Below are 27805 nucleotides of genomic sequence, written 5' to 3'. Positions count from 1 at the left end.
CCCATACATTTGGAGTGATGCCATGCCGAAATAACGAGTGTCAGAGATGAACTATACCATTCTCAGAAATTGAACAATTAAGCCAGGAGTGTCCTAAAGACATAGGGCAGTCAATATGTAGTAAACTATCTCTCAGTGCATCAAGTATACCTTTACCAAACTGAAATGGTACCCAGGTAATCAGGGTCCAAAGATGACATTTCCACAATAATAATAACACAAAGTGAGTACTTACCTTGTGTCAAGCAAGACTCTAAGGGTTTTTATATAGAATTTCTCATTGAATATACATGACAATTTTATAAGGTAAAAACTTATTATTACTATTTGCAGAAAACTGAGACACAGAACTCTTAAGTACTGTGCCAAAGATCACACAGCTAATAAGTAGAACAGTTAAGGTTCAACACTTAGAAGAGGGTAGGAAAGATGGCAGGTTAGAGGTACCCACCATGTTCCTGCATCTCCACGACTCTGAAACAAAAACATCAGGTGTACAGCTTTAGGGAGAGGTGGTATGGAAAGGCATGGGAGCACAATAAACAATAGACAGAGAGTAGGTAAAAGGCAGAAATATTGAACTTTATATTTGTAAAAGAAGCAAAGAACCTAACGTCATGTGCTAGGCAACACAGTATGGAAGGGAGAGAATCTCCCTCAGTAGGGCTTTAAACAAAAGAGAAAAGAAAAGCCTTGGTGACCTCAACAGATACACAGTCTGGTACTCTGCAAAAAAAATACAGTTTAAGGCAGGAGCTCTATGATCAACACAGCAATCAAATCCTAAAGAAGGTATGCCCTGCCATGATAAGAGATATCTTACAATCAAATCTTTCAGGGGTGGGGAAACAGAGAACCAAGTCCCCAGGACATCCCCTCTTAGGTGGTTACATGAGCAACCATCCTGAGAATCTGTGTGGGGCCTAAAACCTGGTTGTTTGGACACAGACACAGGGACACACATTTACATAATGAGAGATGTGGGCTGTGTTGCAGAAGCAAGTAGAGAGCACTTCCACTTGGGAATGGTGGCTTGTTATCTGGAAAGCAGAGTGAGACCAGTTGTGTGTGAATATAAGTGGTATTAGGCAGGTTGCTGGGACAGAGACTAGCGTGGGCAGTATAAGCAGAATCACTCAGTGCCTGTGCCTCATCCTCCCTCCCTCAGTGCAGATTACTTTGATTTGATAACTTTATACACTCTCAGAGCCCCAGAGACATTTGGTGGAAATGCTGATGCTACTGCTGCTTGGGCATTTCCCATGATCACACATGTACTGGCAGAGTACCTCTGCTGTGAGGTTGTATCCAAATAGGCAGTCCATGGGCTTGGCTGGAAGGAGCAGCTTGAAGGCAGCTCCTACACTGCTGGGCCTGCATATGGACAACATTGACAGGAATTCACCCCAGCAGAGGTCACAGTAGCTCTCATGCCCCAGTAGGAAAGGGAAAGCAGAGTTCAGCCTCCAAACAGCCCTTTCTAGTCTAACCTGTTTGGACCTCAGAAAGAAAATTACTTACTATCCCACCACCATCTAGTAAACTACAAAATGAGAAGCCTGGGGAAAAACTTCATCCTTCATCTCCTCAGGAAGGAGGAAATATTGATTGACTAGCCTTTTATTGTGGTTTGTCCTGACATTTTTTTATTTTCCCTCACTATTATTCCTCATGTTTTCAGCCCATATTCTTTTCCTCTTTTTTCTATCATGCTTCTTCTCAATTTTTCCATTTCTCCATGTACCATTTTTATTATTAATTATTAGTCCTCTTACCCTTACTGATTTTTAATTCCTAGTGCATACTGTATGTTTCTTGGGTCCTTTCTTTTTTATCCTAATTAGGGATGTAGTTGCTGTTTTCAATTGTTTTTCACTATATTTAAATACCTGGCTTGCTTTTGAGTTGTTGTTATTACACTATAGTTTCTCTCCTCTGAGTGCTAGTGGGGACTGAGACCTCAATAGAAGGCTAGTCATTAAGAACGCCCCCATATAAAAAGCATAGAAATTAAGTCAAGGGAAAGAAGACAGGTGGTTAAAACCCCCAACTAACTAATCAACAGCACATGAGCAAAGCAGAAAATAGAAACATGAGGGAAGAAGGCAGGGGATATGACCCCTTCTACCAATAACATTATAGAAGATTTAATGGAAAACAAAGTGGATGAATCCCCAAAAGAATGATGATAAGAAAGTTCAATGAGCTCAAAGAGGAGCTTAAAGAAAACATGCAAAACCAATTCAATGACTATCAAAAAACATGGAAAAAAAACTTGAGAAGACACAGAAGCAACTAAATTAACTCAGAGAGGATTTCAACAAACTCCAAAATGACACAGAAGACAACACAAGATATGAAAGAGGAGTACAACAAAGATATAGAAAGTCTCAGGGAAAAAAATCAAACAGAAATGCTAGAAATAAAAGGTCCCTTAAAACAATAAAAAAAAAAGAGTGAACAGGGGAAGAGGGAGAGGAGGCAGGGGGCAGGGGGGAGAGAGGGCCCAAACAACATATACACATATGAACAAATGTATTAACAATTAAAAAAATAAAAAATAAAATCCAAAAAAGTGCAGTGAAGAGCCACTCCAGCAGTCTGGAACAAGTGGAAGACAGGATTTCAGAGTTCAAAATCAATATAATAGAATACAATATTTTATATACATATATATATATATATATGTAAGAATTCTTAATCAAAAGACTCAAGACTTGCAAAAGGAACACACAAAAACTCTGTGACCCCATCAAAAGTTCAAACCTGTGAATCATGGGCATTGAAGAAGAAGAGTTCCAAATCAAAAGTATATATAATATATTCAACAAAATAATAGCAGATAATTTCCCAAATCTTGAGAAAGAGATACCCGTTCGAGTACATGAAGCCTACAGAACACCAAACAGACACAACCAAAATAGAACATCTCCTTAGCATGCTATACTTAAAACAACTAGCACAGAGAACAAGGAAAGAAAATTGAAAGCTATAAGAGAGAAAAATCAAATAACATATAAAGGTAAACCCATTAAAATAACAGATTTCTCAATAGAAACCTTAAAAGCAAGAAGGGCATGGAGTAAGGCATTTTGAGCACTGAGAGAAAATAATTTCAGTTCTAGTATATTCTACCCAGCAATGCTATCATTCAAAATTAATGGAGGAATAAAAGTCTTTCAGGATAAACAGAAACTAAAACAATATATAACCACCAAACCACCATTACAGAAGATTCTGACAGGAATCCTACACACAAAAGATGAAAACAAACATAACTATTAAACCTCAAGAGAAGAACAGACAAGTAATCAGAGAGTAGCACAGAATTAGCTGCACACACACAAATCCTTAAACAACAAAGACAACTAAGTGGCAGGAATCACCACATACCTCTCAGTACTAACACTGAATGTTAATGGACTCAACTCCCCCACCAAAAGACACCCATTGGCAAACTGGATTAAAAAGGAAGACCTGATAATCTGCTGTTTACAAGAAATACAACTTATAGACAGAAACAAACATTGACTTAGATGAAAGAGTGGAAGAAGATTTACCAAGCTTGGCCCCGAAAACAGGCAGGAGTAGCAATATTTATATAAGATAAAGTGGACTTCAAACCTAAGATAGTCAGAAAAGACAAAGAAGGTCACTTCATACTAATAAAAGGAGCAATAGACCAACAAGAAATACCAATAGTTAACTTATATGCACCCAATGTCGGTGCATCCAACTTCATTAAACATACACTATTGGACTTAAAAACACAAATAGACCCCAACACCATGGTGGTGGAAGATTTTAATACTCCTCTATCACCAATAGATCACCCAGATAAAACCTGACCACAACACAAATAAAATAGAGTTCAACAACAAAAGAAGCAGCAGAAAATACTTAACTGGAGGCTGAACACATTGCTCCATGATCAGCTGGGCATCGAAGAAATAAGGGAGGAAATCAAAAAGATCCTGGAATTTAGTGAAAATGAAAGCACAACCTATCAGAGCCCATAGGACACAGTGAAGGCAGTCCTAAGAGGAAAGTTTATAGACATGAATGAATATATTAAAAAACACATAAAGATCTCAAATAAATGACCTAACACTGCATCTTAAACCCCTAGAAAAACAAAAACAATCTACATCCAAAACAAGCAGAAGGAAAGAAATAATAAAAAAAATAAGGGCTGAAATCAATGAAATAAACACACACACAAAAAAATAAGCTGGTTCTTTGAAAAAATAAACAAGATTGACAAACTCCCAGTAAATATGACTAAATACGAGGAAGAAAAAGACCCAAATTGATTAAACTAGAAACAAAAAAGGGGAGATGAAAACAAACACCCAGGAAAACCAGGGGACTATATTGAAAACCTATATTCAAATAAATTGGAAAATCTAGAAGAAATGGACAAATTTCTAGATACATATGACCATTCAGAATTGAACCAAGAAGACATCAATCACTTAAACAGATCTACAACATGCTAATGAAATTGAAGCAGCAATGAAGAGTTTCCCCAAAAGGAAAAGTCCAGAACCTGATGGATTCACTGCTGAGTTCTACCAGACCTTTAAAGAACTAATACCAATACTCTTTAAACTTTTCCATGGACTAGAAAGGGAAGGAATGTTGTCAAACTCATACTATGAAGTCAGTATTACACTCACCCCAAAACCAGACAAGGATACAACAAAAAAAAGAGAATTACAGGCCAATCTCTTTAATGAACATAGATGAAAAAATACTCAAGAAAATATCGGCAAGCTGAATTCAACAACATATCAAAAAATTCGTATACCATAATCAAGTTGTTTTCATCCCAGTAATGGTTCAACATAACACAAATCATTAAATATAATACAACATATTAACAGAAACAAAAACAAAAATCACTTGATCATCTCAATAGATGCAGAAAAAGCCTTTGATAAAATTCAACATCCTTTTATAATAAAATCTCTGATGAAACTAGGAATAGAAGGAATGTACCTCAACATGATGAAGGCTATATATGACAAGCCTATAGCCAACATCTTACTAAATAGGGAAAAACTGAAACCATTTCCCCTAAAGTCAGGAACGAGACCAGGGTGTCCACTCTCTCACTCATATTCAACATAGTCTTGGAATTCCTAGCCAGAGCAATAAGACAGGAAGAAGGATACAAATAGGAAAGGAAGAAGTCAAACTATCCCTATTCAGCAATACCACTCCTAGGGATATACCTGAAGGACTGTGTGTCAGGCTACAATAAAGGCACCTGCACACCCATGTTTATTGCAGCATTATTCACAATAGCTAAGCTATAGAAACAGCCAAAATATCCCACTACTAATGAATGGATTAAGAAAAAGTGGTATTTATATATACTGGGATTTTATTCAGCCACAAAGAAGAATGAAATTTTGTCATTTGCAGGTAAATGGACGGAACTGGAGATCATCATCTTAATTGAAGTTAGCCAGGTTCAGAAGGTCAAAAGCCATGTTTTCTCTCATATATGGAGTATAGACCTAATACAAATACAACAATATTATGAAAAACAGGTCACACTAAGAGAAGGGTAGAGTTAATAAGGAAATTAAGAAGGTAAATATGGTTGATGTACTCGCTATACAAGAATGAATATAGAATTTTTAAGCTGGTAGAAACCACCATAAGAAAGGGATTAAGGCAGACTGAAGAAAAATAGAGAAGATAAACCAATTCAGGTTATAATACAAATACACATGCAAAAGTCACAAGGAAACTCCCTGTGTAGCTATCTAAAAAAGCAAAAATGTCATTTTTTTCTCTTTTCTTCTACAACATCAGAAAACAGAAAGGTGGAACAGGTCCTACCCAGGGGGGCATTATTACCAGTGGGAGGGGGAAGGAAGCAGGGAAATGGTGTAGGAAGGTGAATATGGTACATATACTGTATACACATGTATGTAAATGTAAAAATGATACATGTTGAAAATATTCCAGGAATGCAGGGAGGGGGGATAAAGGAGAGCAGTGAATTCAGTATGATATATTTGATATATTGTAAGAACTTTTGTAAATGTCACAATGTACCCCCACCCAGCACAACAATAAAAAAAGGAAAACAAGATAGATATGACTGAATTTTAAAAATGGAAAAAATATCCATCCAAATAGACATGCAAATCAAAACATAGAAAAATAAGATATGAAGAAGTTAGCAATATGACTCCTTCAAAATTTCGTAACTCTTTAATATCCAAATCCAAAGATATCAAAACGACTGAAATGGCAGACAAAGAATTCAAAAGTCTAATTATATAAATGAATCAGTGACCTCAAAGAGGAGCAAATAAGTAGATGAATGAAGTAAAGAATCCAGTTGAGGGCTGGAGGTGATAACTCATGCCTGTAATTCTAGTTACTAAGGAGGCAGAAGTCAGGGGGATCATGATTAGAGGTCAGACCAGCACCCCACCTCAACCAATAAGCCAGGAATGGTGGTACACACCTGTGATCCCAAGTAACAGGAGTTATATGTAGGAGGATCATGGCCCCTGTCTGGCTAGGGCAAACAATCAGACGCTATCTGAAAAATAACCAAAAGCAAAAATGGCCGGAAGCATGCTTGAAGTGATAGAGTGCTTGCCTAGCAAGCCCAAACCCCTGAACTCAAGCCCCAGTAGTGAAAAGGGAGATGAAGGAGGAAGGGGAGAAGAAAGAGGAGGAGGAGGAGGAGGAGGAGGAGGAGGAGGAGAAGGAGAAGGAGAAGGAGAAAGAGAAGGCAGTTTAAGAAATGGATAAAAAAATTCATAAGCGAGAGAGTCTCAAAAAATTTATCAGAAAGTATCAGACACGTGTGAAACATCATTGAGCATACCAACATACACATTCTGGGAGTGTGTTAGTTTGTCTATATCTCCCTTCAAACTGTCACTTTTAATTTCACGTATTTTGTGGTTTAGCTTTAGGCAAATGTATATTTATCATTATTATACTGACCTTCTACCATTATAAAATGACCTTTTCTACATGTAGTAACAATTGTCTGAAAATCTGCTTTGTTTGATAATAATATAGCTACTTCTGGTCATGGTTAGAATAATATATTTTCAGTCCTTTTACTTTTAACCTATTTGTGCCTTTATGTCCAGAATGTGTCTCTTACAGAAAACATATGCAATATTTTCAAATCCATTCCGCCAATCTGTACCTTTTGATCAGTGTATTTAATCAAATTAAATTCAATGTAATTACTGATAGGGTAGAATTTAGGTCTTCCATTTTGTTATTTTTTAAATATGTTTTATGTCCTTTTGTTCTTCCATTAATGCCTTCTTTTCTCTTAAATGTTCTACAACATACCATCTTTATTCCCTTGTTTTATTATATTTTTAAATAATATTTCAATAATATACAATTTTTATATTTCAGTAATATACAAAAACTTTGCTCCTAGAATCTCAATTGTATCCTTCATCTTTTGTGTTGTAATTGTCCTACCTTTACATATTAAATTCTCATCAAGACTCCTATGGACATCTCATTTCATACATTTTCCTTTAGGTTAACTTATGCCTTGACCTTATACTTAATATATCACATCAGGTGGCCATAATATTAAATTCTCCTCATTATTTTTGACAAATGTTCCAAGAAAAGGACTATTGACCATGGGGAAGTTCTCAGGAGAATTAAGGACACCTTTATATATGAGGTCTTCTAGAGAGCTGCCAGAAAAGTTAATAATGACAATTTTCTGGCAATGGAACTTTGAAGATGTGCCAGCTCCATTCTGCCCTCTCTGGTGGCTACCAGATTGCTAGTTTCACTGATGGCACACTCTTGATTTTTCAAGGGTATAGTGGAGATAGGGAAGGGGTACAGGAATAGGACAAATACAAAAACTCATTGCTGTTACTGAAAGTTAGATGTTTCCTTTGAATAAATGTTCCATGTGTTTGTACACAAACATCAGACTAATTCCTAACATTCTGAAAACATTTGATTAAGACTTTGTTGGCCAGTGTTCTCATTTTCACTGATGGCAGCCCAGATACAATATTCTTCTCCTTCATCTTCTTCTTCTTTTGGTGGTAGTAGGGTTTGAACTCAGGGCTTTGCACTTGCTATAGGCAGGCATTTTACTGCTTAAGCCATACCTCCAGCCCAATTTTCTTAAATTCAAATATTTCATGCAATGTTTTTCTGTTTGCTAATTTCATTAGGTTTTATTTTAATGATTATACGTGAGTAAGTTTAACACATGCTTTGATGCTTTTCCAGGCTGCATTATTTTATACTATGTTCCTCTGCATGGATCTTTGGGACCTCAATTAGCCAATTCTGATGTCCTGACTGAGGCAATAAAATATTTCTGAGGAATATCCTGTTCCTGTATACAGGTATTCCCTTGTCAATCTCAGTGCCAAGGTGGGGTACCTATCTGGTGTTTGATTGCAGACGTTCATTAGACTAGATCAACCTTGCATACTACTCACTTGCCGATTTTATATTATTTCTGAACTTTGTATTTTCTGACATAAAGCACAATCCTGACATCTCTGCTACTCAAGTACCAAAAATTTAAATGAGAAAAACAGCATTTTTGGAGTCGGGGAAAAAAGAATGGGTCAGAATAACCACATAAGAAGTATTGACTAAAACTAATCATATACATAACCTACGCCACAGTAATTCAACTCTTCTAAATATAACAAACAGAAATGAGTATGCATGTGTAGAAAAAGTATGTTCATAAAAGCTCATGCAGCACTATTAATAATAGACAAAAATCTAAGCACTATCCAAATGTTCATGAAACTTAGAAAGAGTAAATAAATTACAGCATAGAAATACAATGGAAACATCAGCTAATAAAAAAGAAATGCAATGTAATATTATTGATCAACAAAACAGAACAAACTACTGCTGCATACAACAGCATCAATTAATCCTAAAATCATAAAGTTGAGTGAAATAAACTACATATAAATGAACACATACAACATCATTTTATTTACATAAAATTTATAAAAAGACAGTACTAATCTATGATGCCAGAAATCAGCAGTGAGTTCCTTTGGGATATAGTAACTAGAAGAAAGTACTGGGGGCTTCTGAGAGGCTGGTAATATTTCTTTTGTCTGTCATGGATTATACATATATGTTTAATTTATGAAAATTAATGGGTTATGCATGTGTGATTTCTATACTATTTTATTTGTATTCTATACTACAATAAAATATCAGCAAAGCAGAACAACATATATTTTCTGACTGGAAAAAAGGGGGAATTTGAGACAAAGGGAACAATATTTACAGAAGTACTATGATATGAAGAAGTATGCTGTGTTCTTGGAATGGTGATTGGTTCAGTGGGGCAGGACAACAGTTACGCTTATAGGTAAGGGAGGAGAGATAGAGAAAGCTTTTTATTTATGGAATACAGAACAAGGGTTTAATAAAATGTAACACTATTGCATATATGTATACGCTACTTAGCTGAATATTCCAGAATACTTGGACATGTATACTCTGGAACAAAACATCTGCAGGCGGGTACTGTAACCACACTTTAAACTTTCTCTTTCTTTGTTACCTTAGCAGCATTCTCTACTCCATTACCCAAGTCAGAAACCTGGGAGTCAACAGCTACAAATATTAACGATACCATCTCACATCACTTATATCTTTAGAATCTACCTACTTTTCTTCAGCCCAGTGTCTACTACTTTAGTTGAGGCCTTATTCTGTCTTTCACTTCACCTATCACAAATGCTTACCAACAATATTCCTGATGGTAGCCTCTTCACTTCTAAGAATGCTCCATACTGCTGTAGCATTATGCTTCTAAACATCAAAATCCTTAGCATGCCTTCTACTGCCCTTCACAATAGTTCTGATCCCAGCACTCTTGCCTTCTGTAAATAAAGCTGCTGTCCTTCTAAATAGCACCCTCAGCTATTTCCACTACATGCTGATTTCCATTATGTTTAAAATGCTGCTTTAAAATTCCTTTCATATTTAGTGCATGTTAAGTTCTAGAATGACAGAGATAGTTCCTCAAATCCCTTTGCTGCTCCTCCCACTCACCTCTACACTCCTCTCTAGGAGGAATGAATACTTATCTGACTAGTCAGCTTCCATAACACATAAGTACATGGTTATAGCCCATTGTCTATACTTCCATTTATCAGGCTTATCTGTGTAGACTTCTGTCACATTGCAGGCAGAAGCCATGTAGGGCTCTGAGATTCAGGTTTGGGTCAAGGTACAGGGAAAAAGGCCCCAGAAGTCTCTGAAATGAACCATAAAATATAGCTTGATCTACCATAGTTCTCTGCCTAGAGGTCTGGTGAACAAGTCTGCCTGACTATGTATTACTTTGTTTCTCTTTACCATTATTTCTTGTGTATTTTCTCCAGGAATTTTGTGGAAAGGAGGACTATTGTCCAAGATCGCTATTACTTGGACTTCCGAATTCAGTGCCATTAAATTCTCCTAATACTGATAAAGGAGTATATGCACAGAAGAAAATTAGCCTAAGGACTTTCTTATCTCATTTAAACCACATTACTAACTTTATACAGTTGCCTATGCTTTTGACTCCTATTTGAAAAATCAAGGCCAGTCACAGAAATCTGTCACCATAGACTGTTAAAACATTCCAGAACATAGAACTTAGCAGATTGCTGAACAGAGCAAGTGCTCAACATATCATCACCTGAATGTCATATTCAATAACCTTCAAAACAGTCAAGGAGAAATTTACTAGAAAAGGAGTGTATCTTCTTATACCTAGGTATTCTTAATACTATCTGAAAGCAAGATTCTAAAACAGCAACCATGTTTTAATAAAGATCCATTCCCCAAGAGAAATAAAAGGATAAGAGATAGCTTAATAATAGGCAATAATCTCCAGGGGACTGAGTTTTATATCAAATGAACTATTTGAGAGGATTTGGTTATATTTATGTAATCCAGTACAAATCTTTCCATTGTAGTCATGAGATTAACTACCATATACAGATGGTTATTATTACTTTTTATAATATTGATGAGTTGTTTTCTTTCTCATTCTATAAGGAATACAGAATTCAGATCAGATTACACAGACTTGAACACCAATATGAGGATTCAGCTAACACAAATGACCAAAACATCTGAAGAACAAAGCCTGTCAAACCATAAAAATCATTAAAATTGAGCAAAAAACAGTTTAACTACTTTCCTTAAAAATATATAAAAAGCAGAATGTTGATCAACTTTCTGAGATGGCTTATGTAGAGACTACATGAACTCCAAAATTAATGTCATCCTCAGGACTGAAAGACAATCCTTCCTAAATTTAGAAATATATATTTCTACATCTTGTAAGCTTGATCAGTACATATACACACCAAACACACACATACCCTTTCCATTTCCCTTCCAATCTCTGTCTCTCTCTTATTCATCCTGATACACACACACACTCATACACACATACAGTGTAACCATATGAATGTGCTGATAGGCAGCACTTTTTTTTACCTACAAAAATGGCAATTTTATATGGTTCAACTAAAAACATGTAACAAATTAGCATATATTATATACATGTCTATATATTTACATATATAAATGCATATTTACCTCCCAAGAGACATGCAATATAAATTTCTATAAACACAAACCACCAAACTTTGTCCCACTCATAATATGATTTTTATCACCAGTTGCATCCTCCTTTTCACACAGCAGTCACACCTATATACACAAACAGAGGAAACTCAAAGCTTTCATTGTCACTTCCACTCAAAGCTATATCAAAGACAGGTTTTATTTTCTTCCCTCTAAGTGGTATATTTTCACTGGTATTTAATAACATGGAAATTAAAATTAATCAAAATGAATAAATTACTTTCAAATTTTGGAGTAGGGACAGATATAGTGGGAGAAGGAGCAAAACAAACACAAAAATAGGACTCAAGTCTTTTAGCCAAAATGTCTTTTTTCATTTAGTTTTATATAAATTACTGAAAGAAAAATATTTCTTTTACCTTGAACTAAAGAGAATTAAATAAAGGGTTACAATATGTAACTTCAGGGGGAAATCCATTCTTTCAAGATTATAACAGTAACAATTACTACTGCCCCTTAAAAAAACCAATCCACCATTAGCAAACATATCCCCATTACCTCCAGTACATAGGGGCCACTTTGCTCATTTTCATGACAGGACAATCTTGTCTATACCTCAATCTTAGACCCACTGCATCTTCCTCCACTGCCCTTCCCTATTCTTCTCTCTTCTCCCTCATACCAGCTTCACACACATCTTTCTCTTTGTGTCTGAAAGGCTTGCTATGCCTTTTTCTTCCTCCAATGCAGAAAGAACCTTTTCAGTGCTGGCCAGGAGCTTCTGGCAGAGCAAGGAAGGAGGCTCTGTCCTGGGCTTACTGCCATTGTGCTTTGAAGCTTACCTCTATTACACCACCCTCCAAGCACATACACCAACTATCACAGTTCTAAGTTCTAGTATGTTTGTAAGCTTGTTAGGTCTCAACTACAGGCTCTACAGAGTCAGCTTCTGTGCTGTAGGAAAAAATAACAAATGAAAACTTATGAGTCTCTCTGACATTTCCTTCAGGTAAGACTGATGGGAGCAGAAAATAGATTTCTAGACCAGCCACTGTGGTATTTTCCATAATAGAAGGCATCTCCTTGATTTTAAAAACACATGCTAAAGAAAGATATATAGCATCTCCTCCAGTCCTTCACTTGCCTCTCCCAATAAACTAATAGACTTTTAAAAATGTCATTTCATTATAAAGTTTTATTTTATAATATATCCACATGGTGTTTCACTTAAAATATATATTTGTATAACAACTATAAAAATGAACTTGTAAGGTAAAGGAACTAACAGTAAAATGGACCCAACAGTCCAAATGTTTCCTTATGCAACACAAGGAACTAGAGAAATCTGATTTAAATTCTAGTCTAACACTAACCAATTGTCTGAAACTAGGCAGGTCACTCCTCCCAGAGTAAAGTGGTTAAAATGGAGACACAGAAACCACTATAGTTGTTATGATTTGGATAAGTTAATGAAATGCTTAAGCCTTAGATTAGTTTCCCTTCCATAAAGTAGGGATAATAATGGAGCCTATCTGATAAAATCATAGTGAAGATTCATGTTTTCATTAATATAAAGCACTTATAAGAGTACATGGATAGAATGTTTAATAAATGGGAGTTCTTATCATTTCTAGTAATTTTTCATTTGGCACAGGAAATCAATGGCATGTTCTTATTATTCATATAGTCTGGTCAACTAAGAATTATTATTCATACCATCAGGAGTTTTTACTTTTAAAATCAAAATTATAATAGAAGAAAAATAGATTTAAAAAAATATCAGAATTACCTATGGCAGTTTCTAGGGCTTTAGCAAGGAGACTGTCAATTTGGATTGATCCATTCAACAAATATGCTTACTACTCACTCTGTCCCAAGTACTTTACCTTAAACTTACCTTACAATAATTCTGTGTGGAGGCTAGTGTTGTGCCTATAATAGTATGAAATCAAGTGATTTGCTCAAACAACTACCAAAACCCAAGTTCAAAAGCATGCAAAAATTGGGCTGACGCTGCAGAAGCAATGCCTTCATAATTAGAGCTGGTTTTTTGTTAGTTACTTATTTTACATACTCAAAAATACACACACACACACACACACACACACACACACACACACACACACACTCATAGCCTGGGAAAGAGAATGCCATTTAAGTGAGTTTACAATATATTTTAAAGGAACAAACACTGAAAATACAAAACTCTGTTCTCAAGATACTTTCATGGCATTCATTTTGGCTCCTAATTCTCTCCCTTTCCCTCAATCAAAATCCTATGGATTCTTTCTTCACAAGGTCTCTTACAGCCAGGCACTGGTGGCTCATGCCTGTAATCCTAGCTACTCAGAAGACAGAGATCAGGAGGATCATGGTTTGAAGCCAGACCAGGCAAATACGTCATAAGATTCTATCTCGAAAATACCCATCCAAAAAAAAAAAAAAGGCTGGCAGAGTGGCTCAAGGTGGAGGCCCTGAGTTCAAGCCCCAGTACTGCAAAAACACAAACAAACAAAGGTCTCTTACCTTAGTGTTTTTCTCTCTACCACAACTGATGCTCTCCTTGTTTACATCCTTGTTACAAGGATATTGTTATTTCTACCTGCTTCTACTCGCAGACCCTTTCTCCATTGCCATGTGTACATTGCTATGACTTTTACCTTCCTTGAACCCACTCTAATTTTTTAGCAAAATGAAGAAAGAACAAAACAAACCAGAAAATGCTAAAACTAGAACAGACATAACTACTGAGCAGGGCAGAAATTATTTCATTTTCCTGTCCCAAACCTTCAATGACCTAATAGAAAATGTACAAAGGCAGTTCACAGAATAAGAAAGACAGTCAATAAACAGATGAAAAGATGATTGACGTCACTACCTATCAAAGGAATTCAAATAAAAAGCACCAATGAGATATCTTAATCCATCAAACTGGACAGTAATATAAGGGGTTGATGAGTATGTGAAACAATACAAATTCTCAAATGGTGTTGATGAGGATGAAAACTAAGTACAGTCACTTTGGAGAATGATTCAGGCTGAAAATGTCTTGTGATCCAGCAAATATACTCCTGACTACATACACTAGGTAGGCCCCCTTAACTTGAGGTCTGCAAGCATTCAGGGGATCCATGATGTTGGATGGGAAAAAATTATGCTTTCAATTTTGACTAATTGAAATGTAGCATGTACTTTTATTATGAAATTATATAAAAGTCAGTTCTATTAGCAGCACATATGACTTGGCATTGACAGAAATTTTAGGTATTTGCACAGCATATTAGCTATTAGAGGATCTCAAAATGTTGTTTATACTCATCAGTATTTTAAGTTATAGTAGATATTAGATGTACTGACACATCTTGTCATTTATTGAATTTAAAAAGGAATCACATGTTTTTCCACCACAATTTGAAAAATAATTTGATAGGTATAATTTCATAAAATAGGTTTCCTTTGTAATCTGATACATTGTACTTTATGTATTTAAAAACATTTTTCTGAGAATGGGTCCATAAAATCTCAAAAGAATACATGGTACCAAAAGAATATCTCTGTTGTAAAGCAGATCTTGGACATATATATCTGGAGAAATGAGCATATTTTACAATTATTTATAGTGTACAATGTGATGATTTCAAATAAGTATATGACAGGTAATAGCTAAATGAAGCTAATTATCATGTATGTTGTCTCAAATTTATGTCATTTTTGTGGTGAGAACACTTAAAATCTACTTTTTTAGGAATACAATAGATTATTCCTAGCTAGTCACCATGTTGTACAACAGATCTCTTAAACTTATTCTTATTTAACTGAAATTGGTATTCTTTGACCCACATCTCCCCAGCCACCACCACTCACTCTCCTGCCAGCCCCTGGTAATTACCATTGATGTATTGACTTGTATGAGGTCAGCTTTCCTAGATTCTACATTAGTGAGATCATATGGCATTTGTTTTTCTGTGCCTAGCTTATTTCATTTAACATAATGTCCTCCATGTTCATCCATATTACCATAAATTATAGGATTTCCTTCTTCTGTTGATGAACAGTACTTCATTGTGCTATACACACATTTTCATTGTTCATTCATCCTTTGATGGACACCTAGGTAGATTCCACATCTAAACTACTGTGAATAATGCTACAATTAATGAACGTGGGAGTAGAGATATTGCTTCAAGATATTAGTTCAATATAAAGAGTGCTGGACACTATACTGATTCTATTTAAAATTTTAAAGAACCTCCATACTGTTTTAATGGCTGTCCTAATTTACATTTCCACCACTAGTGTATCAGGATCTCCTCATCAGCTATCTTTTATCTTTTTGATTAAAGCTATTTTAAAAGGCCAAAGAGGTATCTCATTTTGGTCTTAATTTGCATTTCTCATGATTAGTGCACATTTAATACATTTTGTCCTACCAGATCCACAACTCAACCTTCTTCACCCTACATTGTGTCCCTACAGCTAGTATACTCCATCATCAAGATCCACCACTCTAGCTCTTTGTTGATGTTTAGATAATGAGAAATACTAGCAGGAATTTAGAAGGAAATACTAGCAGGAAATTGCAAGATCAATGTAGACTGGCTGCTTCTTTTAACCAAATATTATGGCTCCTGTTAAGTGGTCCTCTCTAATAGCTAAAACTACTCATTCTGAGTTCCAGGAATCACTCCTTACTTCTACCCTGTCAGGCCTCAGAGTAATAGTAGCACTTGCTATTCTTATACTTAGGATATTATACTACTCTTTGTCATTTCCATAGTTCTTATTCACAACTTTTAAGTAGTTTCAGTTTAAAATTCTACAAATTATTCAACATGAGTAGGGCATCTGTTTTCTGCTGGGACCCTCATCACTATCCAATAACAGCTAGCATTTATTGAGCACTTACCATACACCAGCCTTCATTCCAAACATTTGATGAATATTAACTTGAAATGAATCACTTCCAAAATAACTCTACGAGGTAAATATTTTCTTTCCTAAATATTATCTCATCCCTCCTTTCTTTACTTCTGATTCAGATATTTTCCTGTCCCTTTTACTATGAAAGGAAACTGGAGTTGCCTATCACTCCATAGTTCAAATAAAAAGAAAGGATAAGGCCCCAAATGCATAAAGGCTTGAAAAATAATACAAGCAAATAGAAAAGATATACTTTTTTAATATTCAGAACAAGACAAGCAAAGAATGAGCACAAAAGCTGCATAAGATCAATTGTTTAAAATTGATTAATGACACAGGAAAATTGTTCCTCACCTTCCATTTTACTTCTTTTTATGTCCTTCTTTCACAGGGAATTATTTTCAGGCTAAAAGGGATAAGAAGAAGAAAAGGTAAGATATGAATTATAAAGATTTGTTCATGACAAGCAAAACCATAGTAAGAAATTATAGAAATATGTTTTAGCAAGTTGTTAAAGTCAGCCACCAGAAACAGGGGTGAAAACAAAGGAACAAGGAAATAAGCCAGAGATGCAAGTCAATAGTATCTAACTAGAAATGAGGTCTTTATCAACCTGTCCAGTACTTTTAAATGATAACACACTTCCATGCAATTGTATTGTTCATCATTTATGGTCTTGGATTATTCTTAATTTTGTCATATATTTTCTTGTTCTCTCAATAAACAGAGGAACACACTTTCTCTCTCTCTCTCTCTTTCTCTTTTCCCCTCTCTCTCCCTTCCCCTCTCTCTCTGAATAACCTGCACTAAGTGCCCTTTGATCAGAATCCTTTTGAAATGCTTCCCAATGCTCTTGGAATGATGTCAGAAAATTTATAAGAGCTCTACACAAAGGCCCCATACAAACAGGGACAGAGAGTATGGAAGGAATTATGAAGTGATTTTGGAAAACTAGAAACAAAGAATGGGTTCTCTTTCCCTTGTTCCTACCCCTCCAACCTCATCTTGTATCACTCTCTGCTTTACTTGCTTTACTCTGCCACACTAGTTCTCTTGGAGTAGATGGATATTCTACATTTCTTTTCATATGAGAGCCTTTGCATCTACTATTCTCTTTGCCTGGCATGCTGAGACAAATACATAAATTATATCACCTGTCAATTATATATGTATATCAATACCTGAAAGGAAAGGTGTGCTGAACTAGACTTATAGCTTTATGGATTCTTCAAAGCCATAGGTGTGAGGAGGATTTGAGGTCAGCTATTAGACTAAGATGAAATTTATGGGACTAGCATAGAAACTTAGAAGAACATAATACATAATATTAAGCAAATATTTCTCGAGTGCCTATTCTTTCTCAAAACCCATAGATGCATCAGGATGCCTATTTATTGATTCAAGTGATATCTTCTGAATGTCAACCATGTTCCAAAAACATTAGGTACTTTGATGAATGAAGTAAAAATAATCCTTGTTGTCATGGAGTGTACAGTCAGTGGGGAAGGCAGACACTGAAAAATAACACAAATTGATTGTTTGCAATTCTATATGTGCTACAAGTGTGAAGTACAAAGTGCAATGAGAGTTAATCACAGAGAAATCTGATGCATTCCAGGTATCTGGGGTTTCACTGAGGAAAATGATATTTGAGTAACAAATAAAAACATAAAGATGATTAAGAACTAAGAAAAATAGAAAAAATAGACAGGAGGGCAGAGAGTATACCTTGCAAAGAGAATAGTAAATAAAAAGAGTTTGATATCAGAGCTGAGACCCACACCACAGGTCTCACTACTGCTACCTTCCCACAAAGAATGTGGGCCTGTGCTACTACACAGTCTGTCAGGTCCTCCAAAGCTATTGAGATTGCCAGTGCCAGAGTTCCTTGCAAACAGAAGTGCTCACCTTAGCAGTGCCTAAAGAAATGTCCATTGCTCAAGCGGTCAATGAGCACACACAATGATCACATAGAAGGCACATCACAACCATTGCTGAGTATACCATAGCTTCCTGAGCCATACAAGTGTCCCCAACCCTGTATGTCCCATGGAGACAATAGGTCTCTTACTCTGCCACACCACACTGTGCACATATTCATTAATTATAGTCAGAAAAGCTATAGAGAGCATTCTAGGTCCCAACCTAGAACCAAAGACAGCTTGGAATACTACAATACTTTGGACCTTAAGTGTCCCTCAAAGTCTATGTGTTAAAGGCTTTGATCCCAGATGTACTGGAGATCATGGAAACATTAAAAGATGGGGCCTAGTGGGTGGTCTTTAGATCATTAAGGGTGTGACCTCAAAGAGGAGTTGGGACCCTGATCCCTTTCTATTCCCTCCCTTTGCTCCCTAGCCATGATGTAAGCAGTTTTGTTCCACCACACATCCAGACCATGATGCACTTCCACAGTACAAAAGCAATAGAGCCAAATAATCATGGACTGAAACCTCTAAAATTGTAAGCCAAAATAACTGTTTTAATTCATACATTTATCATTGCTATTTGTTATAATAACAGAAAGCCAACTAACACATACACCAAACGGATAACCCAAGACACATCTTCAGAGTAAAACCATTACTATAAAGGTCATTCCATTAAAGTAGTAGAGATAAGTGATCCACCAGATGCATAAATCTCCACATAGGAGCACAAGAAGTATGGAACAACAAGGTAACATCTCCAAAAGTATACGGTAACATTCAGGCAGTGGATCCTAAAGAAAATGATATTGAAAAAAAAACAGCTGGTAAAAAATTTAAAAGAAGCTGAGTGTCGTGGTGCACACCTGTAATCTCCACACTTGGGAGGCTGAAGTAGGAGGATTGAAAGTGAGAGACCTGAGCTACAAAGAAAGTTCAAGGCCAGTCTGGGCTACATAATGAGATCCTGTTTCAAAAAAATTAAAAGAATGATTATAAATTATCTTGATGTTAGTCAAGAGAATATAAACAGATAATTGGATAAATTATTTAAAAATTAATTATATGAATGAGATATTCAGCAAAGAGATAGATGCCTTTAAAAAGAACCAAACAGGAATATTGTAAATAAAGCGCTCAATAGGTAAAATAAAAAATACAGTTGAAAGTCTCGACAACAGACTAGATGAAGTGGAAGAAAGAATATCTGAATTTGAAGACAGATCTTTTGATATATCCCAGTCTGCCAAAATGAAAAGAAAAATAGCCTTCAAAACTTTGGGTCACTACTAAAAGAACAAATATTCACATTTTGGGGAACTTGAAGGAGAATACAAAAGGAAAGGCATAGAAACCTATACAAGGAAACAAAAGCTGACAACTTCACTAATATTTGGAAAGATATGGACACATGAGCCCATAGGACCACAAGTAAATGTGATCTGAGCAGAAAATATCTTCACTCTAACATATTAGAGCCAAACAGTCAAAAGCATAAGGCAAAAGAGAGTTCTGGAAACTAAGAGAAAAGTGCCATTAGACCACCAGCAGTTTTTTCAACAGAAACCTTAGTGGTCAGGAGGGAACGAAATGATATATAAGACATTCTGAAAAAACAATTAACTATCAACCAAATATACTATATCCAGTAAAGCTATCCCTCAAAAATGAAGAAGAAACAAAGACTGTTCAAGACAGGTAAAAAATCATATCACCACCAGCCCAGCTATACAAAAGATGGTTAAGAGAATCCTACATTTAGAAGCATGAGAAAGGTAATTACAATAGTGAAAAACATATGAAAGTTCAAAATCCATTTGTAGACACATCAAAATTGAAAAGAATCAAACCTTATCAATAAGCCACCAAAACACAAAGATGAACAAGAAAGTAACAGAAAAAACAATATTCAGAACAAATAGATGAAATTTAACAAAATGATAAGAGTAAGTCCTTGCATATCTGTAGTAATGTAAATAATAATGTAAATGGAAAAATTATCCAATTAAAGAATGCAGACTTCCTGAATGGATACAAAGACAAGACCCCATGATATGATGCCGACAAAACATTACCAAAAAAGACACACAGAAATAAAAAGTGAAAGGATGAAAAAAATATTCCACCATCCATGGAAACCAAAAGCAAGCAGGCATAGCTATTCTTATACAAAACAGACTGAAAGACCAAAACTGAATAAAGAGAAGAAAATTATATAATGATCAGGAGTTCAAGTCAACAAGAAAATATAACAATTTTAATGTATATACAGTTAATGCTACCACATCCAATCTTATAAAGACAAATATTATTAAATATAATGGGAGAGATAGGATTTGATGCAATAGCAGTGCTAGTCTTTAACAACCCTTTTATCAATTAATAAATCATCTAGATATAGCATCAACATGGAAATAGCAGAGTTAAACAATACTATAGATTAAATGTACATGACAGATATTTACAGAACATTTCATTCAATAATTACAGAATACACATTTCTTCAATACATGGAGCATTTGCTAGAATAGATTATATAAGGCTACAAAACAAGTACCAACAAATTTAAAAACATCATATCAAGTATGACACTTGATATGGAAGAATAATAGTAATTAACAACAAAACAAACCAGAAACTACATAAATTCATGGAGATGTAAGAGCATGGTACTGAATGGGGAAAAATGGTCACTGAAGAAATCAAAAGAGAATTTACAAATTTCATGTAACCAATGAAATGGAAACACAACATTCCAAAACTTACAGGATTCAACAAAAGCAACATTAAGAAGAAAACATATAGTAATAAATGCCTTCATTAACAAACAGAAAAATTTCAAATTAACAACTTATCAATGCATCTCAAAGACCAAGAAAAACAAGAGCACACCTAATCAAAACAGTAGAAGGAAAGAAATAATAAAGATCAGAACAGAAATAAATGATACAGAAGCTTAGAAAACTACAAAAGATAGTTAAGTTTTTTGAAAAGGTTGACAAACCTGTATCTAGAATTTAAAAAAAAAACAGAGAGAAGACCCAAGAAAATAAAATAAATGAAAATGTGGACATTACAAATGATACCACAGAAATACAAAGGATCATGAGATTACTACAAACAACTATATATCAAGAAACTGGAGAGAGAAAGGCAGGTGGGGGAAGGCTGGAGGGTATAGGGGGTAGGGAGGCAGAGAGAGAGACCTAAACAGAACAATAATAAGTAATGAGATAGAATCAGTAATAAAAATTCTCCTAACAAAAATCATAATAATAAAAACCTTTCAGGACTAGATGGTGTTACTGATGAATTCCATCAAACTTTAAAGAATTAATATCACTTCTTCTCAAACTATTCCAAAGAATTAAAATGAATAAAACACTTCCAAACTCATTCTATGAAGCCAGTATTACCCTGGTATCAAAACCAAATGAGATCCCAACAACAAAAAAGGAGAAAACTAGAGTCCAATATTCATAAAGAATATACATGCAAAAATTCTCAACAAAATATGAGCAAATCAAATCCAACAGCACATTAAAAAGATCATTCACCACAATCAAGTTAGTTTAATCACAGGGATGCAAGGATGGTTCAATATATACAAATCAATAAATGAAGTATATGACATCAATAGAATGAAGGATAAAAGTCATCTGATCATCTCAATAGATATAGAAAAAATTGATAAAATTCAACATTTCTTCATGATATAAACCTGAAAAAATAAGATATATAAGGCTCATAACTCAATATAATAATTTTTATATATGAAAACTCCAGAGCCAACATCATACTGAATGGAGAAAAGCTAAAAGCATTTCCTTTAATATAAGGCAAGGGTGTTCACTCTCACCACTGTAATTTGTTATAGTCAGAGCAATAGGCAAGAGAAAGAATTCAAAGACACAAAAATAGGAAGGGAAGAACTGAAATTATCATTTATTGCATATAATATGTTACTATATTTTGGAAAACCTAAAGACTCCACCAAAAGACTTTAGAACTAATAAATGAATTTAGTAATGTTGCAAGATACAAAATCAACATACAAAAAGCAGTTGAATTTTTATATACCATTAATAAGACTGCTCAAAAAGAACTCATGAAAGCAATCCCATTCATAATAGCTACAAAATAATAAAATACCTAAGGTCAAGTGGTAGAGCACCTGCAAAACAAGTACAAGACCCTGTGTTCAAACCCCAGTGCTGCCAAAATAAATAAAATAACTGAGAATAGATTTGACCAAGTAAGGAAGTATAAGACCTCTACAAAACAACAACATGCAAGAAATAGAAATCACAAAAACATGTTCATGAATTTGAGGAAGTAATATTGGTAAAATGTCCATATTACCTAAAGTGATTTAACCATTCAGTGCAATCCCTATGAAAATATTTCCATTCTTCACAGAACTAGAACAATTCTAAAATTCTTATGAAAGGAGATTCCAAGATGGTGACTAGAGGGAGGAAGCAGAAAGCATGCTTCCTAAAGTAAACTCTTGGAGAGACACTGGAGATACACCTTGCAGGAAAAACTACCAAGAAGAGGCAAAACTCTGACTCCTCCACACCTCCAGCCCACGCATAGCACCCCACTCCATGTTAAATGGAGAAACCAGAGGGCTCCTGCGCTGCCAGACGACAGATCCTACCTGCTTGGGAAGATACAAACCATCAGGTGAGCTAAGCGGCACACAGTACTCACACAAACAACCCTGGGCCAGATCAGCATAGCCCCCTGGACAGACTGACCCCCACCCAGGGAAAAAAGAGAAAAAAAAACTGAACAATAAGCAACAACAACAAAAAAGACACGCAGCAAAGAGGGCGGGGAGCCCTGAGCACCAAAGGGGGGGAGGGGCAATCCCTCACGGAACTTTAAATAAACAAGCTAGCCAGAGAAGGCAGGACTGGTGGCGCCCACCCAGCAACCTTGGAGTGGGAAAGCTTATAAACAGTGGTTGTTGTTAGGAAAGCTCCACCGGAGAGTGGAGAAGGGGAACATCCCACATGAACTGTAAATAAACAAGCTGGCTGGAGAAGGTGAGTATAGAGCCACCTCCCCCAGTGTGCTTGGAGAAGGGAAAGCTTGTAACAGTGGCTGTCTGCCCAAGAGAACTCTAAATAAACAAAGACTGAGGGGCTAGGTGACTGTTAAGCTCACTCCTGAGATCTGAAATCAATAAAGCCTCCAGCAACAGCTGGTTGACAGCAGCAGGCAGGTGAACCGCAGCCTCAGATAGACATTCACAGAACTGTCTCCAGACTTTTTTTTTTCTCTTCCTTTGATGAGACAAGGACTGAATTAGAACTGCATGCTGAAGAATTAACTGAAAATGTATTGCATTTGAACTTGGGGTACTTTGTTTTGTTTTCTTTTGTTTTTGTTTGTTTTGCATTTTGTTTTTTTTTCCCCTTTAATAAGACAAGGATAGAACTACTTCTGAGACATCATTTCCAGGATTGGAGGATGAGGAACTAACACCAAAATTATTAAGACTGAAACTTTATTGCATTTGAACTGGGGGATTTTTTTTATCCTCTCTCTGTCTCTCTAATGCCTGTTTAGCTTACTGTTGATTAGTACACTATCTCTCTCTGTTTATTTCTTTGGCATTGTGTCATTGTTGTTGTTTGCTTGTTTTGTTTTGTTTTTAGTTGTTTCTTTCTTTTTCCTTTTTTCTTTACCTTCTTTGCTTTCCCTGTCCTCCCACCCTACCATTCTAGATATCACCATTGTTATTATTACAAGCTATAAAATACTTAATTGTACACAGTACAGGGACAGTAACAATACCAAGGACAATGATGGGAAGATGGAAAAAAGAGGGAAACCAGTTTCCCTCCAGTAATAAATTAGTACAGGAAAGAGAGGGAAATGAAGAAAAGAGATACTCAGATCCAGACTCCAACAAAATGAAGATAAACTATGCCAAAGAACCTAATGAAGCCCACAAGAACAATCTGAAAGAAGAAATCCTGTCAATAATCAATGAGAATTTCATAGAGATGATACTGGACATGGTCAACCAAAATGTACAGGAGACACTCAAGAAATTCCTAGACAACAAAAATAGAGAATTTGAGAAAGCACAAGAACAAAATAAAAGAAACTATAGAAGCACTATATAAACACGAAAGTGAAAAAAAGAACACAAAAAATAAAGCGATAAATGAACTCAGGATGAAAATAGACAATATTAAAGAGAAAGTGACTCAGGATATGGAAAACCTCAGAAAAAAGAAGGAAACACAAATGCAAAACAAAATGGAAGGCCAATCCAGCAGAATAGAACAAGCAGAAGACAGAATCTTAGAACTTGAAGATGAAATGGTAATTAAAGGGAAAACTGAAGAACTATTAGTTAAACAACTCAAGACCTGTGAAAAGAAAATACAAAAACTTACTGACTCCATCAAAAGACCAAACCTGAGAATCATAAGCATTGAAGAAGAAGAGGTGCAAGCAAAGAGAATGCCAAATACATTCAACAAAATAATTACAGAAAATTTCCCAAATCTAGAGAAATCTATGCCCATACAGATGCAAGAGGCCTCCAGAACACCAAACAGACCTGACCAAAGCAGAACTACCCCACAGCATATTATCATTAAAACAACAAGTACAGAGACTCAAGAAAAAAAATTGAAGGCTGTAAGAGAGAAAAAACAAATAACATACAAAATCAAAATCACAGCAGACTTCTCAACAGAAACATTGAAAGCAAGAAGAGCTTGGAGTGAGGTCTTCCGGGCAATGAATGAAAATAACTTCAACCCTAGGATACTCTACCCAGCAAAATTATCATTCAAAATAGGTGGACCAATACAAGACTTCCATGATCAGCAGAAACTAAAACAATATGTGACCACAAAGACACCACTACAAAAGATTCTTCAAGGGATTCTGCACACAGAAAGTGAAACCCAACATAACCATGAAAGGGCAGGCAGTACCAAACTACAGGAAAAGAAAAAGCAAGAAAGTAGAGAGTAACATCGATTTAGGTACACACAATAAAACCTTCAAACAACTAAGACAACTAAATGACAAGAATCACCACATACCTATCAGTACTAACACTTAATGTTAATGGACTTAATATTCCCATCAAAAGGAAACGTTTGACAAAATGGATTAAAAAGTAAGACCCAACAATTTGTTGCTAACAGGAGACCCATCTTACCGACAGAAATAACCATAGGCTTAGGATGAAAGGCTGGAAGAATATTTACCAAGACAATAACCCCTGAAAACAGGCAGGAGTAGCAATACTTATCTCTGACAAAGTAGACTTCAAATCTACATTGATCAAATGAGATAGAGAAGGACATTCCATACTAATAAGAGGGGAAATAGACCAAAAGGAAATAACAATTACCAACCTACATGCACCCAATGTCAACGCACCCAATTTCATCACACACCCTGAAAAACCTAAAAGCATATATTAACTACAACACAGTGGTTGTGGGAGAATTTAACACCCCATTATCATCAATAGATAGGTCATCCAAACAAAAAATCAATAAAGAAATCCTAGATCTAAAACATACAATAGATCAAATGGACCTACTTGATGTCTATAGAACATTTCATCCAACTTCTACACAATATACATTCTTCTCAGCAGCCATGGAACCTTCTCCAAAATAGACTATATCCTAGGGCACAAAGCGAGTCTCAGCAAATATAAGAAAATAGAAATTATACCATGCATTCTATCTGATCACAATGCAATAAAACTAGAACCCAACAACAAAAATAGAGACAAAAAACATTCAAACAACTGGAAACTGAATAACTCATTGCTTAATGAACAATGGGTCATTGATGAAATAAAGAAGGAAATTACAAAGTTCATGGAAGTCAATAAATATGAAAACACAACCTACCGAAACCTATGGGACACAGCAAAGGCAGTACTGAGAGGAAAGTTTATAGCCAGGAGTGCATATATTAAAAAGACTGAAAGATCTCAAATAAATGACCTAATGATACATCTCAAACTCCTAGAAATACAAGAACAAGCAAATCCCAAAACAATTAGAGAAATAATAAAAATAAGAGCTGAAATCAATGAAATAGAAACAATAAAACCACACAAAGAATTAATGAAACAAAAAGTTGGTTCTTTGAAAAAATAAACAAGATCGATAGACCCCTGGCAAACCTGACTAAAATGAGGAGAGAAAAAACCGAAATTAGTAGAATCAGGAATGCAAAAGGGGAGATAACAAGAAATACCACGGAAGTCCAGGAAAACATCAGAGACTACTTCAAGAACCTATATGCAAATAAATTTGAAAATCTTAAAGAAATGGACAGATTTCTACATACATATGATCATCCAAAACTGAACCAAGAGGACATTAATCACCTGAATAGATCTATAACACAAAATGAAATTGAAGCAGCAATCTCCCAAAAAAGAAAAGTCCAGGACCTGATGGATTCTCGGCTGAATTCTATCAGACCTTTAAGGAAGAACTGATACCAACCCTCCTTAAACTGTTCCACAAAATAGAAAGGGAAGGAAAACTGCCTAACACATTTTATGAAGCCAGTATTACACTTATCCCAAAACCAGGCAAAGACACCTCCAAAAAGGAGAACTATAGGCCAATCTCCTTAATGAACATTGATGCAAAAATCCTCAATAAAATAATGGCAAACCAAATTCAACAACACATCAAAAAGACCATTCACCACGACCAAGTAGGCATCATCCCAGGGATGCAGGGGTGGTTCAACATACAAAAATCAATAAACATAATAAACCACATTAACAGAAGCAAAGACAAAAACCACTTGATCATCTCAACAGATGCAGAAAAAGCCTTTGATGTGATCCAACACCATTTCATGATAAAAGCTAAGAAAACTAGGAATAGAAGGAAAGGACCTCAACATTGTAAAAGCTATATATGACAAACCTACAGCCAGCATTATACTTAATGGTTAAAAAATGAATCGATTCCCTCCAAAATCAGGAACGAGACAAGCATGTCTACTATTTCCACTCCTATTCAACATAGTACTGGAATTCCTAGCCAGAGTAACTAGGCAAGAACAAGGAATAAAAGGAATACAAATAGGTAAAGAAACTGTCAAAATATCCCTATTTGCAGACGACATGATCCTATACCTTCAAGACTCAAAAAACTCTACTCAAAAGCTCGAGACACCATCAAAAGCTATAGGAAGGTAGCAGGATATAAAATCAACGTTGAAAAATCATTAGCATTTCGATGCACTAATAATTAGCAAACAGGGAAAGAATATATGAAAACAATTCCATTTACAATAGCCTCAAAAAAAATCAAATACCTAGGCATAAA

The 27805-nt window shown here is 35.5% G+C and overlaps 1 protein-coding gene across 9 annotated transcripts in view; it reads right to left on the bottom strand.

Moving 5' to 3' along the window:
* Positions 1-27805, bottom strand: part of Klf8 (KLF transcription factor 8) — a 211816-nt gene that overhangs the window by 117943 nt on the left and 66068 nt on the right. For 8 of the 9 annotated variants that reach the window (XM_074064270.1, XM_074064277.1, XM_074064276.1 and 5 more), the window contains exon 2: positions 16879-16930. The exons of the other annotated variant lie outside the window; for it this stretch is intronic. Coding sequence is in view for 1 of the 8 variants with exons in the window: in XM_074064271.1 (XP_073920372.1) it covers positions 16879-16885 (7 nt within the window). In the remaining 7 variants the exon portion in view is untranslated. The remainder of the gene's footprint in view (positions 1-16878; positions 16931-27805) is intronic. 9 annotated transcript variants of the gene reach the window in all.

The sequence above is a fragment of the Castor canadensis genome, chromosome X, assembly GCF_047511655.1.
Source record: "Castor canadensis chromosome X, mCasCan1.hap1v2, whole genome shotgun sequence".
In the NCBI taxonomy this organism is placed as follows: Eukaryota; Metazoa; Chordata; class Mammalia; order Rodentia; family Castoridae; genus Castor; species Castor canadensis.
The sequence above is the reverse complement of the archived record's forward strand: the minus strand, read 5'-3'. Positions and strand labels throughout refer to the sequence as shown.